The sequence below is a fragment of the Barbus barbus genome, assembly GCF_936440315.1.
Source record: "Barbus barbus genome assembly, chromosome: 7".
Lineage (NCBI taxonomy): Eukaryota > Metazoa > Chordata > Actinopteri > Cypriniformes > Cyprinidae > Barbus > Barbus barbus.
In genome coordinates, this window is record NC_136735.1 from 3,222,686 (window position 1) to 3,245,105 (window position 22,420).

Below are 22,420 nucleotides of genomic sequence, written 5' to 3' on the forward strand. Positions count from 1 at the left end.
AATGTCACAGTGACAGAAATCACTACATTAACTACATTAACATATTTGGCAACTAGAAAAATGCAACTATGCAGCAGCGATGATTTGGGTCTATATCCTGACAGCCCTTTCAGGACCTTATTGTGTCGCTGTTCATTTCCTATAAAATATGTTAAGTATGACAGCATAGTAAATAAAAAAATAAAGAATACATATACCTATGTAATATGTGTGTGTGTGTGTGTGTGTGAGAGAGAGAGAGAGAGAGAGAGAGAGTGTACAGTAAAACAGGAAAAATTACAAGTGAAGGCTAGTAATGAACCGTACTCTTAAAAGCGCTCTTTTACTTCCTTCTTGGACAACAAACCAATCACAGTCTTCAAAAGACTGTGTCATAGCTAGCAACGGGGTCCGCCCCGCCTCCTCACTAAGATAAAAGTTTTTATCTTTTCCTTGCTCTCATATTGGTCCTGAATCATTTTAAGATAAGACTCCTAGTTAGAAATTTTAAGCAAAATTAGGAGTTCTCTAAAAGGATTCTTAGAATCTTTAGGAATACGGGCCCTACACTACGGGCGCTTTGTGGATAGCAGGGCATAATTTTTCTGACATCAGAACATTCTTGATGCCGTCAAGTGTTCATGTCTACGGAAGTTCTAAGCGGCCATGCATTATTATAATTTTTCTGTCTTGTTTTCTCGTGATCACGACATAACGAAAGTTGTTTTGTCGTTATCACGACTTAATTTTCTCGTTATCTCGACATAACGAAAGTTGTTGGTCTCAACGTAAAAACCGTTTTCTCACGACGTAATTGTAGCTATCGCGAGAAAATCCCGCACCTTTTGAATGTTTCTGGCGAATATTATGGTGTACGCACTAGCGGCTGATATCTCCATCATAAAGTTACTAATTTCCTGCAGAAAATATGGACTTTATCTCTACATTGAGAGAGAGGCCGTTCAGGGTCGCTATATTGTCTTCGACGATAAAGTTACAGACCCGACAGCCTCCTTCTCAAGTGTTGAACACTTATGTGTAAGTCGTCAATCACTGACAGACACAGAGCTATTTCAGTTCCAGTGAGTCCCTAATCAAAGTAAAAGCGAATACACGATCATCCATGATGCTGCGATGATGCTGCTTCTATATCATTTTCTCATGCCGAATACACAGAGAAAATTAAGTCGTGATAACGACAAAACAACTTTCGTTATGTCGAGATCACGAGAAAATTAAGTCGTGATAACGACAAAACAACTTTCGTTATGTCGAGATCACGAGAAAACAAGACAGAAAAATTATAATAATGCATGGCCGCTTAGAACTTCCATACATGTCTCCAGTGACACTATTAGACGACATTGTCGTCTTCGTCGCCAGACTCCTGCAACTAAAAAAGCATCTGTATTGAAAGTGACCGGGTATGTTAAGTGTTTCTAAGTTATCGTATAAAAATCTACATTAAGCTGACATGGCATAAAATGTAATTATCTTTTTATAGTGCTGTACTTCAATGTATTGAGGAAATACTGCATGAAGATGATGAACATTCTGCTAAAAAAATTAGCCTCAGTCCCGATTGCAGTTAAAAATGTAAAAAAATGTATGTGCCTGTATATTAGATACGTGCAGGTCTTAAAGGGACAGGACACTAAACATGCTGTCGACTGTCATTAAAGGGATAGTTCACCCCAAAATTTAATTTCTGTCATTATTTACTCACTCACATGTTGTCCCAAACCTCTATTCATTTATTGTGCTGAACCCAAAATAAGATATTTTGAAGAATGAGGGTAACCAAACAGTTTCTGGTCCACATTGACTTTGATAGTACACAGTAAAATCCTGAGTGTTAAATTAACACTGCTTGGAGCATATACAGGTACTTCTCAAAAAATTAGCATATTGTGATAAAGTTCATTATTTTCTGTAATGTACTGATAAACATTAGACTTTCATATATTTTAGATTCATTACAACACAACTGAAGTAGTTCAAGCCTTTTATTGTTTTAATATTGATGATTTTGGCATACAGCTCATGAAAACCCAAAATTCCTATCTCAAACAATTAGCATATCATGAAAAGGTTCTCTAAACGAGCTATTAACCTAAACATCTGAATCAACTAATTAACTCTAAACACCTGCAAAAGATTCCTGAGGATTTTAAAAACTCCCAGCCTGGTTCATTACTCAAAACCGCAATCATGGGTAAGACTGCCGACCTGACTGCTGTCCAGAAGGCCATCATTGACACCCTCAAGCAAGCGGGTAAGACACAGAAAGAAATTTCTGAACGAATAGGCTGTTCCCAGAGTGCTGTATCAAGGCACCTCAGTGGGAAGTCTGTGGGAAGGAAAAAGTGTGGCAGAAAACGCAGCACAACGAGAAGAGGTGACCGGACCCTGAGGAAGATTGTGGAGAAGGACCGATTCCAGACCTTGGGGGACCTGCGGAAGCAGTGGACTGAGTCTGGCGTAGAAACATCCAGAGCCACCGTGTACAGGCGTGTGCAGGAAATGGGCTACAGGTGCCGCATTCCCCAGGTCAAGCCTACAGAGAAGCAGCACTGGACTGTTGCTCAGTGGTCCAAAGTACTTTTTTCGGATGAAAGCAAATTTTGCATGTCATTCGGAAATCAAGGTGCCAGAGTCTGGAGGAAGACTGGGGAGAGGGAAATGCCAAAATGCCTGAAGTCCAGTGTCAAGTACCCACAGTCAGTGATGCTGGTGTTGGTCCACTGTGTTTTATCAAGGGCAGGGTCAATGCAGCTAGCTATCAGGAGATTTTGGAGCACTTCATGCTTCCATCTGCTGAAAAGCTTTATGGAGATGAAGATTTCATTTTTCAGCACGACCTGGCACCTGCTCACAGTGACAAAACCACTGGTAAATGGTTTACTGACCATGGTATTACTGTGCTCAATTGGCCTGCCAACTCTCCTGACCTGAACCCCATAGAGAATCTGTGGGATATTGTGAAGAGAAAGTTGAGAGACGCAAGACCCAACACACTGGATGAGCTTAAGGCCGCTATCGAAGCATCGTGGGCCTCCATAACACCTCAGCAGTGCCACAGGCTGATTGCCTCCATGCCACGCCGCATTGAAGCAGTCATTTCTGCAAAAGGATTCCCGACCAAGTATTGAGTGCATAACTGAACATAATTATTTCAAGGTTGACTTTTTTTTGTATTAAAAACACTTTTCTTTTATTGGTCGGATGAAATATGCTAATTTTTTGAGATAGGAATTTTGGGTTTTCATGAGCTGTATGCCAAAATCATCAATATTAAAACAATAAAAGGCTTGAACTACTTCAGTTGTGTTGTAATGAATCTAAAATATATGAAAGTCTAAGGTTTATCAGTACATTACAGAAAATAATTAACTTTATCACAATATGCTAATTTTTTGAGAAGGACCTGTATGGTCCCACTCTAAAAGAGTGTTAAAGTAACACTGAAGCAGTGTTAAAGTTAATGAGGTAATTATGTGATTAATTGTTGGAAGGAGGGACTTTGAACAAAACAAAGCATTTGAGAGAGGCCGGGCATAGAGGACCTACAATAATGTATAGTATTTGAAAGATAATGTGTTTTTTGAACATTAAAGCATGTCAACATATTCTGTTACACCAAATACACAAAATAATGATCTTTAAAAAAAGCATCATATGACCCCTTTAATTTAACACTCAGGATTTTACTGTGCAGATATTAACTTTGGTACAGTTCATTTTCAGCACTTGTCTTACCAAAATAACTGTCTGTTTTAACACTTACGGTTTACAGCCAACATACATGTTATAGAACAATTGTGAGTAAAACAGTATAAATTGTAATTATAAATACATTTCATTCCCTTTTTAAAGCTGACACACATCACATAAAATCCAACAAGTTAAAGTAACTCTAACCATTTGATGAAACTTATTGTTTTAAACCATTTAGGTTTTTTAAAACTAACAATTATGAGTGCTCTGAACTTATTTCAGCTGAGTTCACTAAGTAATTAAGTGATTAATTAAGTGCTGATTGAGCATTAGTGATGAACACCTGCTGTTAACAAACAGAATCACTGAAGAAAAGAGAATAACTCCTACGGTTTCATTTTAACTGTAAAAGAGGTTTACTAAGAATAATTTACAAAGAATACTTGTTCACTTTTTTTAGTAAATTTCCTTGTTAGTAACAAATTATACTGTTTTAAAAATACTGATAAAAAAAAAAGTGTGTCAGCATATTAATTTATAAAAAATCAGAATCAGAATCAGAATGAGCTTTATTGGCCAGGTATGTTTATACATACAAGGAATTTGTTATAGTAAAATACTGTCAAATACTGTTTAGTGTCAATAGTTCATTAGATGGATTGCCTGAGGGAAGAAACGGTTCCTGTGTCTGGTCGTTCTGGTGCTCAGATCTCTGTAGCGTCGACCAGACAGTAACAGTTCAAAGAGGTTGTGTGCTGGATGTGAGGGGTCCAGAGTGATTTTACCAGCCCTTTTGCTCACTCTGGATAAGTATAGTTCTTGGAGAGTGAGGAGGGTTGTACCAATGATTCGCTCAGTAGTCCGGACTACCCTCCTTAGTCTTCTGTCAAAAATATATTGTTTGTACCACCATGTTTTTCTCACTTGGAGCATCAGTGCAGATGTCTGTTGCAGAAGTTTTGACAGTATTTTTATTTATGTTTGATCTCTGAATATATCGGGCCGTCGTTTGTCTTGATGTTTTGTGGATATGTCGCTGTTGAATAGATCAGTTCTGTTCTGCTGTCTGTTGCTGGTTCAGGAGACTTCATATTGGCATAATAATCACAGTCTGTATCTGTCACCTGATTGGTGGAGTGGATACGACTGGGGTGTGATTCAGGCTGCTGATTGGTTACCGTGGCATAAACAGTAGAGACTTGTGGGCGGATGTTGAAGTGTAATGCAGGCGTCTGATTGGTCAAAGATGTTGCAGTGATGACATCACTGTTTGGAATCTCCTCATACATACGCTCAGACTGAAAAACAGCATGTACAAAAAATATTTACTAGTTTTTATCAGAGGTGGGTAGTCCAGGGGCCATAGAGTAAAAGTCCTCCCATATGTTTATTCCACCCATGAACTCAGCAGCTGATTTCACCAGAGGAGCAACCAAGTCATTCCTTTCAAGTCACAAGCAAGTCTCAAGTCATATCCCAAGTCCTCAAAGAGTTAAAGTTAATAAGATAATTAAGTGACTAATTAAATGATGATTGTGCATTAGTGATGAACGCCTGCTGTTATTGAGAATTACAGAGGATCAAATGTTGATGTTTTATTGATTAAAATGATGTCACCATCATGGAGATCAGTGTTTGCTTTAGTTGGGCTCTTGGTCCTTGACTTTTTGTGCTAGATTGTTCTCTGTAATAATGCATGTGATGTTGTAAAGTAGATAGATCAGTGCTCTACAGTGTTCAAATAGTCACTATTAGTGGTGGAAATTTTCGTTCTTTCCAGAGACTCGTTCATTTTTCGTTCGTTCACCAAAATGATTCGTTCAGATTCGTTCACTAACTCGTTCAGTGACCATTTTTCCATATTACACAAATACGTCAGCATGTGCCGTTCAACTAACGTATTTACTTGTTACAAAATAAAAACCGATTTGGCTTCATTAAAAAGTGTGCCCTTCTCATTAAATGAATAAAATAAGTCTAAATAAGTGATCAAAGTCATTACTCTTTTTATCTTTTAAATTACACTCTTTTCGGATGACCAAAGCACAAGTGTTTTTTTATTTGTTTGCATACTAGGCTAGTTAACATTTAATTGTTTAGGCAGAGATTTACACGTTCAAATCTGAGATTATGTTAAACGAGGAGTTATTCTGTATGTAAAATATGAATATAAACAAGCGTGCATGCACAGTACGGATACCTGTGCTTTGCATCCGCTTTCTGCTGATTGATGAACTAGATTGACAGAATGGCCGACCTACCCGGTCAACGAACTGGGTATAGCTACCAGTTCGTTCAATTCGTTCACGAACGGGAGATCTCTCTCTCGTTCAGACTCAAAACAGAGCCATCTCGGTCAATGATGCTATTATATTCGTTCGTTCGATCCAACCAATTACATGCCCCTTCTAAACCCGAGCTGAAATGCTATTTGCTGACGTGAGTCACGTGACGCAAATGAGATGGGATGACGTGACGCAAATAATCAATACTGCCATATTTTTTTATGTTTCACAGTTTTTAAACAAACAAAAGTGCATGACATGACTAACATAATGAAATATTTTTTTATTTAAAAGTATGTAACTGTTCAAACATAAAACAACACTAATATAAAAAAATAAAACAAAGAACCAGTTGTTCGAACGACGAACGTAATAATGAGACGAGATGTATGTATGTAACAGTTCATTTGACTCTTTCAAACTCAAAGCAACTCAATGAAGGGCGTATTCGTTCACTAGATTCAACAAATCACATGCTCCGTCCTCGTATCATACTCGAAGGCTATTGGCTCGAGGTTTAGTCATTCTTTGACAGAGGAAACGGTCCAGAGCTACGCATGCGCGCAATAGCGGCGCGCTGCGGTGGAGGGAGGAGTTTCAGTGAACGAGAAATATGAGTCTCAGTCAATGGATTACGTGAACGAGAATGATTCGTTCACCTAAAAGATTCGTTCAAAAAGAACGATTCGTTCACGAACGTAACATCACTAGTCACTATGAGCTTGTTCAAACATATCCAAAATATGTTTTGTTTACTGCTTTGTTAATATGTTTGGTTCACCATTACTGCAAAAAAAAAAAAAACTGCAGAAAGCAAGGCATTTTTCTAACAGTTAATTTTAAATCAATGTAATACATATAAAAACTTGAACTATGGTTTATTTTAGACACACACTGACATCAAGAACCAGCATATGAATCTCAACAATGGTGACAATCAACAAAATGCTTCATGCTGCAATGCATGAAAAACTCCCATCATACACTGCAGTATGAATAATTATTGTCACCACTGTTGAAGATCATTTGATAAATGTTCATGTCTAAAAGACTCATCCTGAACAGATTTTTTGTCTTCAATATTGAAGCGTTATTGTGGCATTTGCTGTTTGTTTTCGTTAATAATCAAATGTAGGTAATAAACCAAACAGAGAAATTAAAACCTCTTTCTCTTTTCTTCAGTAATGTTGATTGCTAACAGCAAATCATCATTTAATTAGTCACTTAATTATCTCATTATCTTTAACTCTTTGAGGACTTGGGATTTGACTTGAGACTTGCTTGTGACTTGAAAGGAATGTCTTGGTTCCTCCTCTGGTGAAATCAGCTGCTGAGTTCATGGGTGGAACAAAAATATGACTTTTAGTCTTTGGCCCCTGGACTTTCCACCTCTGGTCTCAAGTCAAATCCCAAGTCCTCAAAGAGTTAACGTTAATGAGGTAATTAAGTGACTAATTAAATGATGATTGAGCAGTCATGACTGAATCGGCCTTCAAATGCATCCTTCGGAGGACGCATCGTGAATTGGGACGGTCTTTGCCGCGGTTACGCAATCGGCCTACAAATTAGACCTTTGTAGGATGCGGTTTTTGAATTGGGACACACCTTTCGCGTGTCTAATTATTACTGGAGATCAAATTTTTATATGCGTTACATAATCACAAATTAATTCACTATAACTGTTAAAGAAAAACTTTGCTTGCATGCTGTAGTTTCATAACATATAAATGATATGAAAGTTATTTTGGATATAATCTAACCACCTCATGCTGATTTTCTGCTCACTGTAGAGCACTGATCTATTTGCTTTACAACACCATATGCATTGCTCCAGACAAAAATCTAACGCAAGAGTCAAGGGCCAAGAGTTCAACTAAAGCAAACACTGATCTCCATGATGGTGGCATCATTTTAACCAATAAAACTTCAACATCTGATCCTCTGTAATTCTCAATAACAGCAAGTGTTCATCACTAACTCAATGCGTACAGGTTGAAAGCTGCAAATCAGAATTATTGGATGTGGTTAAGGGAGTTCCTGAAGGTTCTGTATTGGGGCCTTTATTATTTACTATCTACATAAATTGTGTTGATGTTAACATTGACAAAGCAAGTTTCCATTTTTACGCAGATGACACTGTTATTTATTGTTCTGCACCTACAAAACAAGAAGCTTTGAGTGATTTGCAGATTGTTTTTGATCATTCAAGCAAGATTTTATACTCTAAAGTTGGTTTTAAATGTTGAGAAAACTAAATTTATGCTGTTATTAAATTCTAGATCTATGGCAGACAGTTCGATTGCCCTCCGGACATTGCAAGGAAATTTGATTACTTTAGTGTCAGAGTATACATATCTGGCCATTATAATTGATAACACATTACATTTTGGCTCACATATTAATTATTTGAAACAAAAATTAAGGAAAAAGTTAGGGTTTTATTTTAGAATTTTTCTTTTTTCATTTTATGCATGGAAGAAACTTGTGTTTGCGACATTCTTACCAATTCTTGATTATGGGGATGTAGTGTACAAACATGCACCATCTTATCTTCTTTCCTCTTTAGATTCTGTGTATCATGGTGCCTTAAGGTTTATCACTGATTGTAAACATTTAACACATCATTGTACATTATACAGTAGCGTTGCTTGGTCCTCTCTTGCTGTTCAAAGAAAAATGCATTGGTACCTAATGATATATAAGGAAATTTTTTTTTTTTTAACCACAGTATCTCTGTTGTTTGATTCAATAAAAAACAGTTGGTAATTATTCACTTCATTCACAAATGTATTATAATCTCAATGTACCTTCTGCTAGAACTAATTTGGGTACTAAGGGTTTTAAATATACTGCCCCTTCGGACTGGAATTTTCTTCAAATTAAATTAAGGTTAAATCAGTTGGTGCCTATTAGATATTTAAAAATATTTCTAAGTGGTTTGGAGAAAGACTTGGAGATTTGCAAATGTTTCTAATGGCTGTATTTTTAGCGACTTTCTTTTTTTGTGTAGTTTTTTGTGTATTGTATGTGATTGTTTGTTATATGTATTTGTACTCTTTGGCCCCTGGACTACCCACCTCTGGTTTTTATAGATAGCATTCACTGCTCATCAATAAATAATAATGTAACATATATTTCTGAGCTTCTACAGATAAAGATTTGATCACCCACCTCTGTATTGAGCTGCACATTTTGCTGAAATAAAGCTGAAGGGACCACGAAAAGAGAGAAAAGTCAAAGTCAAATCTATTCAGACCTTCAAAAAGGACTTTATAATCACAAATAAACTGTTACCTGTCCCAGATTTCATCTTCCTCTTTTTCAGGATGAGGAACGTTCCAGAACACAGAACCAGAACCAGCAGAACCGAACCCAGACCGCCAGCGACAGAAGCCAGATCTGAACACAACGTTAAACACAAAACAACACAGCACTGATTATGATTATACTGCTGAATAAACAATAACAATCTTAAAACTGACATAAATGATTTTGATTATTGCAACATCCAACATTATAAAATATTGGAAATATATTGTTGTTATATTGTGTAACCGAAGGGAAACCGCGATGGTGAACCTCAGTCCTCTGAGGAAAACGCTTCTGTCTACGGCTGATGTGAAACCAGTTTAACCACATCTGATGTGTGCATCACTTTGATCAGGTTCATCCTCAGCTAAAATGCGTCTCTACAAATATTCAAAAAAAAATTGCTTTTCTACAAAATATACCACATAATCAAACAGGACACAGTTGCATTGTAGGTAGTGTAATTTGTGTGCTCACCAGTGTTTCTGTGATTGAGATGAACTGCAGTACTTCCTGTCATTTCACTTTCTGCTGGAGGTGTCACTAAAAGAGAGAGAGAGAAAGAGAGAGCATGCTGCTCACAATTAATAATGAACTGATTCTTTGGATAAACGTGTCTGAAAGATTCATGAATGCAGATGTTAAGACATCATGGAAAACCCATGTAATGTAATGCTGTGCTCATGTCCAAATGATTTAATGATGGAATTATTTTATTTTGAGCCGTTCATAAACTCTAGAACCTCTGGTTGTAATAAAATGACATATCAAACATTCAGATATTTTACATTTGAATCAATATTTCAGGTGTTGAGGTCACTGGTCATAATGGTTCATTTTTTACAGATGTTGAGGTGTTGATGAAATTGAGACATGACCAGTCTAGTCAGAACTAGTTGAAAATGTGTTCAGAAGCTTTGATGCCTCTGTATTCAAGATAATCAGACTAACTATTAATGATTTTACTGAAATTATGACTTGAATTATTGATGTAAACACAGGGACTACACATTAGCAATGGTTTTAACACAAATGCGTGTGTGTAAAGATGCCTGAGAGTGAAGTCAGTGATTGTGTGTGTTCAGGTACCTGTGCTGGTGTGGTCAGTGCTGGTGTGTGTATACGAGTCAATGGTGCTGGTCGAGATCTGGACAGGTCTTGTTTTCTTTGGAGCTGAGAAACAAGATCACATTATTTAGATGAAAAATACATTACAAAACCATCAACTGCAGCGTGAAGCATGAACATAGTGGATAAAACAGACTGCTGTTCAGTCCTGAATATCAATCACCTTTGATCACATTCAGCTGGATGATTGTATATTCTCCCCATCCAGCTCTACAGCCGTACTTTCCAGCATCTGCCATCCTCAGGTTTCTGATGGTCAGCATAAATGATCTCGTCTGATGATCGTCCCGCAGAGAGAATCTGCCACCAGACACTGACCGTCCTCCATCAGATTTTAGTAGAAGTTTCTTATCGCTGTAACGTCCTTTATAGAAGTATTTGTAGGAGTTTTCATATCCTTTAGCATAAGGACACTTAAGAGTCACTTGTCCTCCTTCTGTTCCTCTCTCTGTAATCCTCTCAGAGACTGAATTGCTCACTGCACACACACACACACACACACACACACACACACAGCCATATTTAAATAAACACTTTTTATGTATCAGTAAAATGTATTTAAAAAAAAAAAAATGAATGAAAGGTTTTTGAGCTTTTACCCATCAGTAGAAATCCAGAAATCATCAGTGTGGACTTCATTTCTTCATCGGTTGAGTTCAGAAGATCAGCACGAAACTCTCAGCAGTTCCTCAAACAACTTTCTTAAACTCAAATCTCCAGTAATACTGTGAATACTGCTCTCTTCTCTCGGTGCAGAGTAAAGTAATGTCTGTTGCTCATCTCATGTGATGAGAATCAAACACTAGCGCTGACGGACAATATGTCTGAGTTTCCATGTGATGTTGAGAGCGTTATGTGTGAAAAATGACCAGGAAATTAGCTGTGAACTCACAAACCACATCCTGTTTCCTGCCACAGCCTTTCCTGTTTTTCAACTTTTTTGAAAAACATTTTAGCAAATATATTTATATAAGCAAATATATGCTTAAATATATTTCAAAATATACAAAAATGGCCAATACATATATATATATATAGAAATGTGTTTCAAAACATATTTACATAAATATATTTTCTACTAATTTATTTTGGTCAGAGTTCAGATGCAAAAGCCTGTAAGTGTTGTTTGAAATTGTCTTCTAAAATGAGCATTTTTATCAGTCTCCTGTGTGTAGGTTCAATCATTTCACTTTAATGCCAACGACAAGAACATATTAATTGCCATCAAAGTGAGATTACCGAACCTGCACATAGGAGACTTTGTTTGTGAAGATGACTGCTTCTCCTGGGATTCAAACCCAAGCACTAACCACTCCCCCAAATCACTTGGTGGATCAACTAACACAACATATATTATAATTCGTCAATTTGCTTAATTGTTTCTTTGTTGAAGCTGTTTCAGAGCAATACTTGAAAATGACCACTAGGTGTCACCGTAGAGACAAGTGTTGAAATGTTTCAAAGCCTCGACCAGTGGCGCCTCCAGGATTTTTTTTATAGGGTGGCCGAAAGGGGCCAGTATAAAACGTTAGGGTGGCACAATACAGAATAGTGTTGCATGCCTAAATCTAATGGCAGACAATAGTTGTGGGTGTTACCATTCATTCTGGGGGCATATAAATGTATAAGCTTCAACACTTCAGTAGGCTATTACTATTTTCTGTATAGGGCAAAATAGATTAAAAGTCGCTCTGCAATTCAACTGCAAGTACCCTCATGTTTATTTGAAGTGCAAATTCATTTCAAATGAGAGTAAAAGTAAACAAGAAGCATAGATGTTTAACCCATCACTACTCAGCATCTTGATATGCCACACCTGTGAGGTGGATGGATTATCTCGGCAAAGGAGAAGTGCTCACTAACACAGATTTAGACAGATTTGTGAACAATATTTGAGAGAAATAGGCCTTTTGTGTATATAGAAAAAGTCTTAGATCTTTGAGTTCAGCTCATGAAAAATGGGCGCAAAAACAAAAGTGTTGCATTTTTAATTTTGTTCAGTTTATGTGACTTTAAGAGCCAAAGTGCATTAAATGTTGCCCAAATCTGCAATAATTTACAGATCAACTGATGGAGTAACAGAGCTCTACGCTTACTTTTCTTTAATTTAGGAGCACCTTCTAATCAATAATTAAAAATTCTGATAAAAAATTAACCTTCCCATTACGAGGTGAAATGTGACTCCTTAAAGTGATTTACAGGGAATTTAGTTTTTACCTTTGTAATGGCATTTTTCTAACTTTATTAAAAGTATATAATCTTTTAATTATCATTTCAAAAATGTATAAGCTTTTTAACATTTCTAAATAACACAACAGAATAAAAAGTAGAATAAGAATAAGTTATCAATCGAATGAAATCAGTATTTAAGGAATACATTTGTACTACAGAGGTGGCACAGAAGAACACACAAGTGGCTTGTAGGTGTATTTTCAGACGTTTAATGAGGCTGAGAGTGCAATTAAATTCATAAATTCATATTGAGGTTAATGTTTTAAAGATAAAATGTTGAATATATAAATATTAAATTATTTAAATAAGAGAAAATATACTTTAAAAATGAAATTAAAACTGCCAGCAGGTGGCGACAAGTCACTGATTTTATCACTGAAACATTCATTTATTTGATTCGTTTGAACGGCTGATTCATTCAGGAACAAAGTACACAACTGTCTTTATGAATCATTCACACTAGATTAGTATAAAAACGCAGCTCATTTATAAACAAAACACCGCTGTGTTTGAATGGAGATACGCATCGGCTCAGCTGTTAATTTGTCGGAAACTATTTTTGTTAACGAAAAAGAGCAAAATAAGGCAATATTGTTGTAGTCAGACAATATAAGTCACTTAAATTAATATTAACTTCTTGTTTAACAAACAGTTGTATTAAATCAATCACATTTGCAAACTCCCTTAATAATCATTAAACGCTGTCACTCATCTAGTTTTGCCTAGTTTTCAGTCTCAAATGTGACTTGAATTGTTGCACTTGAGCCCTGAGTAATATTAATCTAATAATTCATGAGGATAACCTGGCCAAAGTGCCATAGGTTAATGCCAAATTGTTTCCATCTATTTGAAAACAAACACTTAAAAAACAACAACAACAACAACAACAACAAAAAAACATGCAATTTTAAATACAGAGCATTACTCAGTGGCTCATTTTGCCATTTGCACATAATCAGCCACATCTGTTATATAGGCTACTGTTAATGTACAACAGTGCATCATATTGTAAAAGACAATGTTTTTGTAGTGTTGCTGTCATGTGGGAAAAAAAAAAACTCACTGAACTGTAGGCTGTATGGATACAAGGAATTTATTTAGTTACACTCCACCACTTTATTTTGGAAATTAAAGGATCAAAGTTTATTGATATAATATCACAAATAGTTGCTGATTTCAACGGCGTCCGATAACGAAGGCTGCTTCTGAGGACTCGAACCGGTTGCCTGTGACAGCTGTCATTGACGAGTTTGTAAGTGGACTTTTTATATTCAGCTGCATAAAACTAAACAGGGTTAAAAACATGTTTAAATATGTTCACCATGGACCATTTATGTACATAATAATCAATAATAAAATAATCAATAATTAAAATAAAATAAAATAACATATAATCACATTTTGGTAAGATATAAGTCAACTTTAAACAGCTTTATATTTAATATTTTTTCATGTCATTGCAATATTCAATTAAGTCGAAACCCAATACTAACATGTAAATTGTAAATAAAAAAACTAACAATTCAGTCTCTATAGTTATTTTCATTTTCATTAACCATGGCAGCTCTCTTGTGGCACCGTTGCTATACCACAGGAGCGGCGATCGAGAACACCAGAGAAAAAAATAAATAAAATGATAAATGTTGTAAAAACAATGCATTTTGCATGTTTTGTGTTTTCATTAGTTCAAAAATGATCAAATCTGTTTTGGTTCACTGTTTTCATTTTTAGAATTGTTCAAAATAAAGACTGTTTAGTTAGAATGTCCAAATTCTGAAATAGTTTAGTGTTTTTATGTGGTTTCATTGGTAGAGCAGTGCTGAAGTGATATATATATACTGTATGTAGTATGCAGTGTCTTATGGAGTCTCTAAATAGCCTTTTTGAAAGGATTCCTAGACTTTTCTTGAAATAAAAGATCCAAATGTCTTTTCCAAAGTTTTTCTTGAAATTAAATACCATAAAGATGTAGTTTCTGTAAGTTTTTACCTAAAAAAAAAAAAAAAAGTTTAGGAATTTGTTTTTTTTTTTTTTCAGAATTGCCATTTGGATTTGTAGACCTGGTAACCAAATGACCAAATGAGTCAGCACTACAAATGCTGTTCAGAAATAGTTTTTTATTGTGTGTTTTGGTGGGCAGAGCAGTTCTGAATTGATACATATACAGTATGTATTATGCAGTTTTGACTCATTTGGACATTTGGTTACCAGGTGTCCATTTGGAGTCTCCAAATGGCTTTTTTGAAAGGACGCCTAGACTTTGTTTTTTTTTTTTTATAAATAAAAGCTTACAGAAACTACATTTTTGGGAGTATCATCCTCAAATTTGAATCAGAACATGGTCAGATATTCAGCTTTATCTCTATGGTGATTTCAGGCCTTTGGCATCAAATTCTCATTCATTTTTCCCTTAGTGAATTTCATTCAAAAATGTCGCGATTCACTTTCATGTATATTTTACCTTGTTTTGCTTTGTTGCTATACTAATTTTGAGTTATTATGACTCTAGAGTAACAAAGGTTCAAGTGTCTAGTTTCAAACAATACCATATTTTTAAATATAGACCTTAGGGTTCAAGAGGTACAGACATTTTTATTTGGTGTCGTTTTTCACAAAATGCTCAAAAATAGGAGCGCAGGTTAAGAGGATTTATACTGGTTAATTCTGAATGAAAATAGCACACATATTTTGTAGCCTGTAAGTGTATTAAGTTATTTGGAATATCAGGCCCAAAATTGACAGTGGTTAATAAATTCAAATAATATTGTAGCATGCCAGAGAGTCACGCTCCCATCGGGTTAGAGGAATTCTGGTTAAGTGACAGCTTGATTAGTCTTCCCGACCAGGTAAGTTTCCCATTTCCTTTATGGAACCAAATCAATTTGAACAGGCCTCAGGCAGGACAGACATATGAGAGCAACATGTCGACTTCATTAGCAATGATAACAGGTCCTGGGTGAATGTGTTCAAGTAGATAGTGACAGGAAGTCATCTGCCAGACATCTAAGAAGATGACTCCATCTATGTCTCTGAACAACTCCTGCATCACTGTGTCCAACTGCAACATGTGCCAATCACTTTGATAAATATTCTGGAAAAACACATCAGAATCAGAAAGTGCTTTATTGCCAAGTGTGTCTTTCACAAACAATAATATACCTTTCCTACCATTGAAAAAAATCACAGTAAACTAGTAGTAATAAAGGAATTGTTTTCCCCAAAATCATCCATGTTGAAGCCTTAAAATTAAATCAGTTCAAGCATGGTAACTTCACTGGGAGTCAAGCCCATGATTTACTGCTTGAGCCTCACCAAAGCACACATCTTTAAGCCCCAGTGTTTCTAGACTCATGTAATCTTTTTTCAAGTATCTAGTCAAGTATAATGCATTACTTTCAAATTTACAACAGAATATTTATTTTTTGTTAAATTTACATTAAAGGGATAGGTTCCCAAAAAATGAAAATGATTGCATTACATATTAAACATGATATTTGTATGTAGTAAAGCATAAAAATATCATATTAATTAGAATGAAAACAATCTTCATTTACAACAAACAAAAACTACATCTAACTACATCTAGTTTGGCTAACTATATGAGATGGGGAGTCGACTCCAAAAGACTCGATTCCCCGACTCTGAATAGCTCTAGAGTCGAAGTTAACTCCAGTACTGGAATCTTGAATGTTGGTATATAAACTCTGAACATCAAAAGTAGCAAGAGCACATCATCAACAGCAAAATCAACACCATATAAAGATTCAATAAAATCCATAGTCTCTTACATAAGATGATAACATGGGTACAAATGATTTCATATAAAAATCCACATAAGAAGAAATGTTCTCAGTAAGACTACCAATACCGATCATGATAGGACAACCTTTCAAAGGGTTATCTAGTCCTTTATGAACTTTGGGCAATGTATATATAATAGGTGTAATTGGAAAATCTACTTTAAGAAATTAATATTAATTTTTACTGAATTCACCGTTTTCAAAGTATGACAATAACTTGGACTTAATACATGTATTTAATTTATTAGTGGGATCAGCAGGTAAGAATTCATAAAAACATGATCATCCAACTGTCTGCGAATTTCTTTTTCATAATCTGAAGCTTGTTGAAGTACAATAGCTCCACCCTTATCTGCAGGATGTACTACCACCGTATTGTCTTTACTAAGATCAAGTAAAGCATCCCTCTCAATTTTCGACAAATTATTATAGATTTTACATTGCCTCTTATTCTTAAGTGCATTTTTTACATCTAATTCCACAAGTCTACAATAAGTGTCTAAGGACGAATTTATATTCTTAGATGGAATAAAGGTAGATTTCCTTTTAAAAGGAAGACGAGCCATAGACTATTCAAGAGTAACACCCTGTGTGGTAACAGGCGGAACATCATTAGATGCGGACAACTGTTCACTGTTCACTTGTACCAAAGAACTCCCGAAGTCTCAATGTTCTAAAGAATTTGTGAAAGTCAATCATAGTGTCAAAATCATTAGTTTCATTAGTAGGAATAAAGGAAAGTACCTTGCTCAGAGCAGTAACACAAGGTTTTGAAAGTGACTTATCTGAAAAGTTCATTAACGCATCCCCTGGTTGCGCCTTGTCATCCGTGGAGGTAGAGAAAGGCCTTTTCCGCTTGCCCCTTCTACATCTCTTCTTGATCGATTTACCCTTCGATCCATTCCATAACTGTCGGGCTGAGTATGGCCTAAAAAGGTGGAACCATTTTGCCGTCGTCCAACAGGATCGGAGTCAGAATCACATGAGGTTGAAGAAGCCCAAGTTCTGTTATCACCAGGTTGTGTGCGCCTGCGAAAACCAGAGGTAGCAGCCCGACTGCGATGGAATGTATTAGACTCAGGTTTTCCATCCTTTCCATGTTGATAGTCACCATTGTCTCTTGCGAACTTTGTAGGTTTAATAGCTTTGATCTCTTTAGACAACTCCGCTCGCTGACGTTCAAGATCTTTTTTTAATTCTGTGAGCTTACTTTTTGTCACCATTTCACCAAGTTGAATCTCCATTTTCTTAGAATCCAAACTTGTTTACTCAAGTTGTTTGGTAGTCTCTTTAATCACCAATGCCATCAAGTCAAATGAGCATTTGTTCAATATCTCACACCAACGGGTACAGAAATCTGAGTTCTCCAAGCCAAATGCAGGTGCTTTTTGCAGGCGTAGACCTCTTGGAATAATTGTCTGGCGGAGATAATTGCTCAAAGTAACTGCATGATAATACTGCTTAATTTCCCGTTGAAGAAAAAGCTGAAGTTTATCCATAAGTGATTCCACATCTGTCCCACACAAAGTGTCATTTGAGCCAAAAACTCATCACCAAACACCAATGACTTGTACATGACGGTGCTGTCATTTTAGACACGTCCAAAACTGTTGCAACAGAGATGGAAATAATTTTTTTAATTACATGAATTATGTTTCCATCTTTGTTGCCACAGTTTTGTTAGTGCCTTTTTCTGTTCTAAAGAAGGGGGTGTCCCAATACTTTTGTCCTTATAGTGTCTATACAAGTCATTGGTGTTTGGTGATGAGTTTTTGGCTCAAGGTCTGCATATAAAGTCACACCAGAGGTGTTCAGCTGGGATCAGGACTTGGCTTTCTGCAGACCAGTCAAGTTCTTCCACACTGACTGAATCAATCATGTATTTTTGAACCGTGTCTTATACACAGAGATACTGTCATGTTAGAATAGAAAAGGGTTCTGTCCAAACTGTTGCTATAAAATTAGAAGCACACAATTCCCTAGAATATCATTATATGTTTAAACATTAAGATCTGTAACTCATAGAAATGACTAAAGTAGTCAAACATGTTCATTAGAAGGTGGTGACCCAAAACTTTTAGCAAAATGCTGTATGTATACATCTGGATATGTAGGTATATTAACCCTTTAGGCGCCAGGGTTTTTTGGAAAAAATGCTGGATTTTGATATAAAGATTTCAAAAGCTTGTGGCTTGAAATGGCTTAAAGATAGAGATCTACTGTAAATTAGAAAAATGTTGGGCATGACCGAAAGTTTATGTGGGGTGTAAATATACTCATCTAATTTGCATATTATGACGTCATCAGGGGCGGCCCTCTTGAATTTCATAATATTTAGGAAATAGTAGATATTAAATTGATGTTTGATTTTTTTGTTTGTTTTTTTGCCTTTTTCTCCTCATTCCAAATGATCAGAAAAGAGGAAACCAACAATAAAACAGGAGAAAGTACTAAATTATTACTATACTATATAGTAGTAAAACGCATGTGAACAGTAGCCTACTTTTTGATAAGTTCATCAGTAATATTCAGGAAATAATAGATATTGAATGGATGGTTGAACTTATTTGCATGTTGTTGTTGTTTTTTTGTCTTTTTATCCTCATTCCAAATGATCAGGTAAAGAGGAAATCAACAGTAAAACAGGAAAAAGTAGTAAATTATTACTATATTACTGTGCCATAGTAAAATGCATGTGCCTATTTTTTGATCAGTTGACCAGCTATCTGTCCAATCAGGTATCTATGTGACAGTTTATAGTTCTTGAGAGTATGGTAGCTCTCATTGCATGGCACAGCGCACAGACCGACCCCACACACCGCACCTGTACTGTCTGCCGGCGGCACTTAGAGCGCGCGCGATCAGAACAAACAGCGCAATCTGGCCGATCATCAGAGAGAAACAGCTCTCCTATGGACACTAAGACCACGTCCACCCCTGCCACCCCCATCCCCGTTGGGCAAAGTGTTGAAATGATCACTTGTTTGTGCTTTGTGAACGATCGCGCCTTGCGCAGCGGCACAATTGCGCGGAAAAGGTGTACCGGGAGAAGCGCGATCATTAGACGGCCGATCGTCATTTCCAAAAGGCAAATATTCCCCTTCAGAGTCAGAATCGGCCAATAACATTTGCAACACATCCTCACAGTACAACTTTTTATTAGCCGTTTGGCGATTTTCTCTCACAAATCTCACAATTTACTCAGACGCTATGAACTGAATTGCTTCCGCATCAATGACACGATAGCTCACTTACTCTGCTATTTCCTCGAACAATTTTGGTCTAGAATCGAAGTACTACATGTCTGCCATCTAGTGGAAGGGAATACAAATGAGCCATTACACCAGATTAGGAACTACAGCCCATTTCATGAAGTATGACGTCTTGTCGCAATTTTGCGACTTTGGCGCTTAGAGGGTTAATTTAAACTAGATAAAAAAGTTTGTCAAGACAAACTTTAGGTTGGCTTGAGAAAGCCTAGCCTTAAAGTTTAAAAGTTTAAAAGCAGTTGTAAAAGCATGATTAGCAAGTCACTAGCAAGATACTAGCATGTCACTAGCATGATTAGCATGTTGCTAGCATGATAAACAAGTGACTAACATGTTGTTAGCATGACTAGCAAGTGACTAGCATGTTGCTAGCATGTTTCTAGCATGATTAGCAAGTGACTAGCAGGTTGCTAGCATGATTAGCATGTTGCTAGCATGATTTGCAAGCTTCTAGCATATTGTTAGTATGTTTCTAGCATGATTAGCATGTCGCTAAGATAGATAGATAGATAGATAGATAGATAGATAGATAGAAGCATGTTATATGCAGGTTGGTAGCATGATTAGCAAGTGACTAGAATGTTGCTAGCATGTTTCTAGCATGATTAACAAGTGACTAGCATGTTGTTAGCATGACTAGCAAGTGACTAGCATGTCGCTGGCATGTTTCTAACATGATTAACAAGTCACTAGCATGTTTCTAGCATGACTAGCAAGTGACTAGCATGTCGCTAGGCTGTTTCTAGCATTATTAGCATGTGACTAGCATGTTGCTAGCATGTTTCTAGCATGATTAGCAAGTTACTAGCATGTCACTAGCATGTTTCTAGCATGATTAGCAAGTGACTAGCAGGTTACTAGCATGATTAGCAAGTGACTAGCAGGTTGCTAGCATGATTAGCAAGTGACTAGCAGGTTGCTAGCATGATTAGCATGTTGCTAGCATGATTTGCAAGCTTCTAGCATATTGTTAGTATAGGCGGCTGCATATATGAAAAAAAAACCACCTGACCCTAAAAAAATTCTAACAAAAGGTTTCTCAGTTGTTTTTTGTAGTATTAGGTGTCCTTAATAACATACTAAAAGTTTACCAAAATTTAACCACTAGAAAGGTGTAATTTTCAAGATGGTGTCCAAGATGGGCAGGACGCCCTTAAAATATCCTAACTCCTTCATTATTTGGCCTAGCCAAGTAATCTTGGTATCTAACCCCATGTTTTCTTGGTCTATTAATCCATTGGACTAATGCAATTTTGACTATGAGTCATGTTGTTGTAAACCAAGAAGCCTGCCCCATTTGCTGTAAAAACTTAAGAGATGGCTCTGATGTGGTTGAGGTTCATCAGAAGGGAGCTGATGGAATCAACAATGCAAGTGTACAAAGAGACGACGACGTACACATTTCCGCTGGTGAAATAGTACACTCAAAATGTTGACAGAAGTACATAAATAAAAAAGACATTAAAATCCAACAAGATAATAAATCTGAGCCACCAAAAAGAAGTACCAGAGAAGCAACTGGTCCTTTCAATAGCCAAACTGATTGTCTTTTCTATGGGACTACGATAACACATGGAAGTAAAGACACAAGTAGTGTTAAGACTGATACACTCGCAGAGTCCATTCTTGAGTGTTGTGACAATCGTGCAGATCAATGGGCTTTCACTGGATTGGAAAGGAAGACATGAACACAGTGGATTGGGGATGGAAACTGGTGAACAACCGGTTCCTGCCAGTTATGACCAGTAAGACTGCTGCCCCAGAAAGCCTCCTGCAGATGATCCACTGTAATTGCACAATTGCCTGCCGAACACAACGGTGCAGTTGCAGGGCATATGGACTACGGTGCATGCCTGTTTTACCCCTTTTCCACCAAAGCAGTTCCAGTGCTGGTTCGGAGCCATAGCCGGTTGTTTCAAACCGGTTCTTTATTTTTTCGACACCCAAAGCACCAGCTCCGAACCAGTAAAAGTGGTTCGTAAGTAGCACCAAAACATTGCTGGGCTAGAAGGAAGAACCTCTTGCGTCAGGGCCTGGGGGCAGGGTTACCGTGACCAACAAGACGAACAGAAATTGGACCGCCATATTTGAAATAGCAGCTAAACGCTAACACGTTTGATTCGCCGTGTTTGGATGCCAATGTAGGTTCGCAAAGCCATGAACATCAATAGCAACGCAACGTCCGCCATTGATGATAGTTTGTTTAGGCTTGTCCGGGATGGATCGGCGCTGCGCGGACCGGTCGGTGCGAGGCATATCGGGGTGCTGTGGGAGCGACTGGAAAGCAGACGGCTCTTTAAGCTTTTGGATCGCTCTCGCTGTGCTTTAGTGTGTTGTGTGCCGATCGATCTGCGTGGCGCTGATGCACCTCGAACAAGCCTGTTGTGCCGCGCTAGTGAACCGAAACATGAAACGTATTCAGTGACGTAAGCCCTGGCTCTGTATTGGCTCTCTATCCTGTGGAAAAGCAACCGGTTCTTAAAGGGTTCGCCAGTCAAACCAACTAAGAACCGGCTATAGCACTGGCTCTGAACTAGCACCTGGAACTGCTTTGGTGGAAAAGGGGTACTTGTAGACCATGTCAAGTTGGGAATTGTGAGAATCACTATAATCAACCTCTATGGGAGGAAGAGTGTGACGACTAATGGTAAATCTAGTGAAGGTCACAGTGCAAAAAAGTATAAAATATGAACCAGAATAA

General features: G+C 37.0%; 1 protein-coding gene across 1 annotated transcript; it reads right to left on the reverse strand.

Moving 5' to 3' along the window:
* Positions 1-3,644: 3,644 nt before the first annotated feature.
* Positions 3,645-11,278, reverse strand: LOC306872452 (uncharacterized protein). Its single transcript, XM_079421013.1, has 7 exons — positions 11,018-11,278; positions 10,582-10,896; positions 10,380-10,463; positions 9,768-9,833; positions 9,276-9,380; positions 9,153-9,187; positions 3,645-4,994 (listed from the first exon to the last, which is right to left on the reverse strand). The coding sequence occupies exons 1-7, from the start codon at positions 11,055-11,057 to the stop codon at positions 4,668-4,670; spliced, it is 972 nt and encodes a 323-aa protein (XP_079277139.1). The 5' UTR covers positions 11,058-11,278; the 3' UTR covers positions 3,645-4,667.
* Positions 11,279-22,420: the final 11,142 nt, after the last annotated feature.

Coding starts and splice junctions, on each gene's coding strand:
- LOC306872452 (XM_079421013.1), bottom strand. CDS start 11,057: ATGAAGTCCACACTGATGATTTCTGGATTTCTACTGATGG. Junction 10,464..10,581: donor CCAGCTGAATGTGATCAAAG/GTGATTGATATT, acceptor CTTGTTTCTCAG/CTCCAAAGAAAACAAGACCT. Junction 9,381..9,767: donor TCTCAATCACAGAAACACTG/GTGAGCACACAA, acceptor CGTTGTGTTCAG/ATCTGGCTTCTGTCGCTGGC.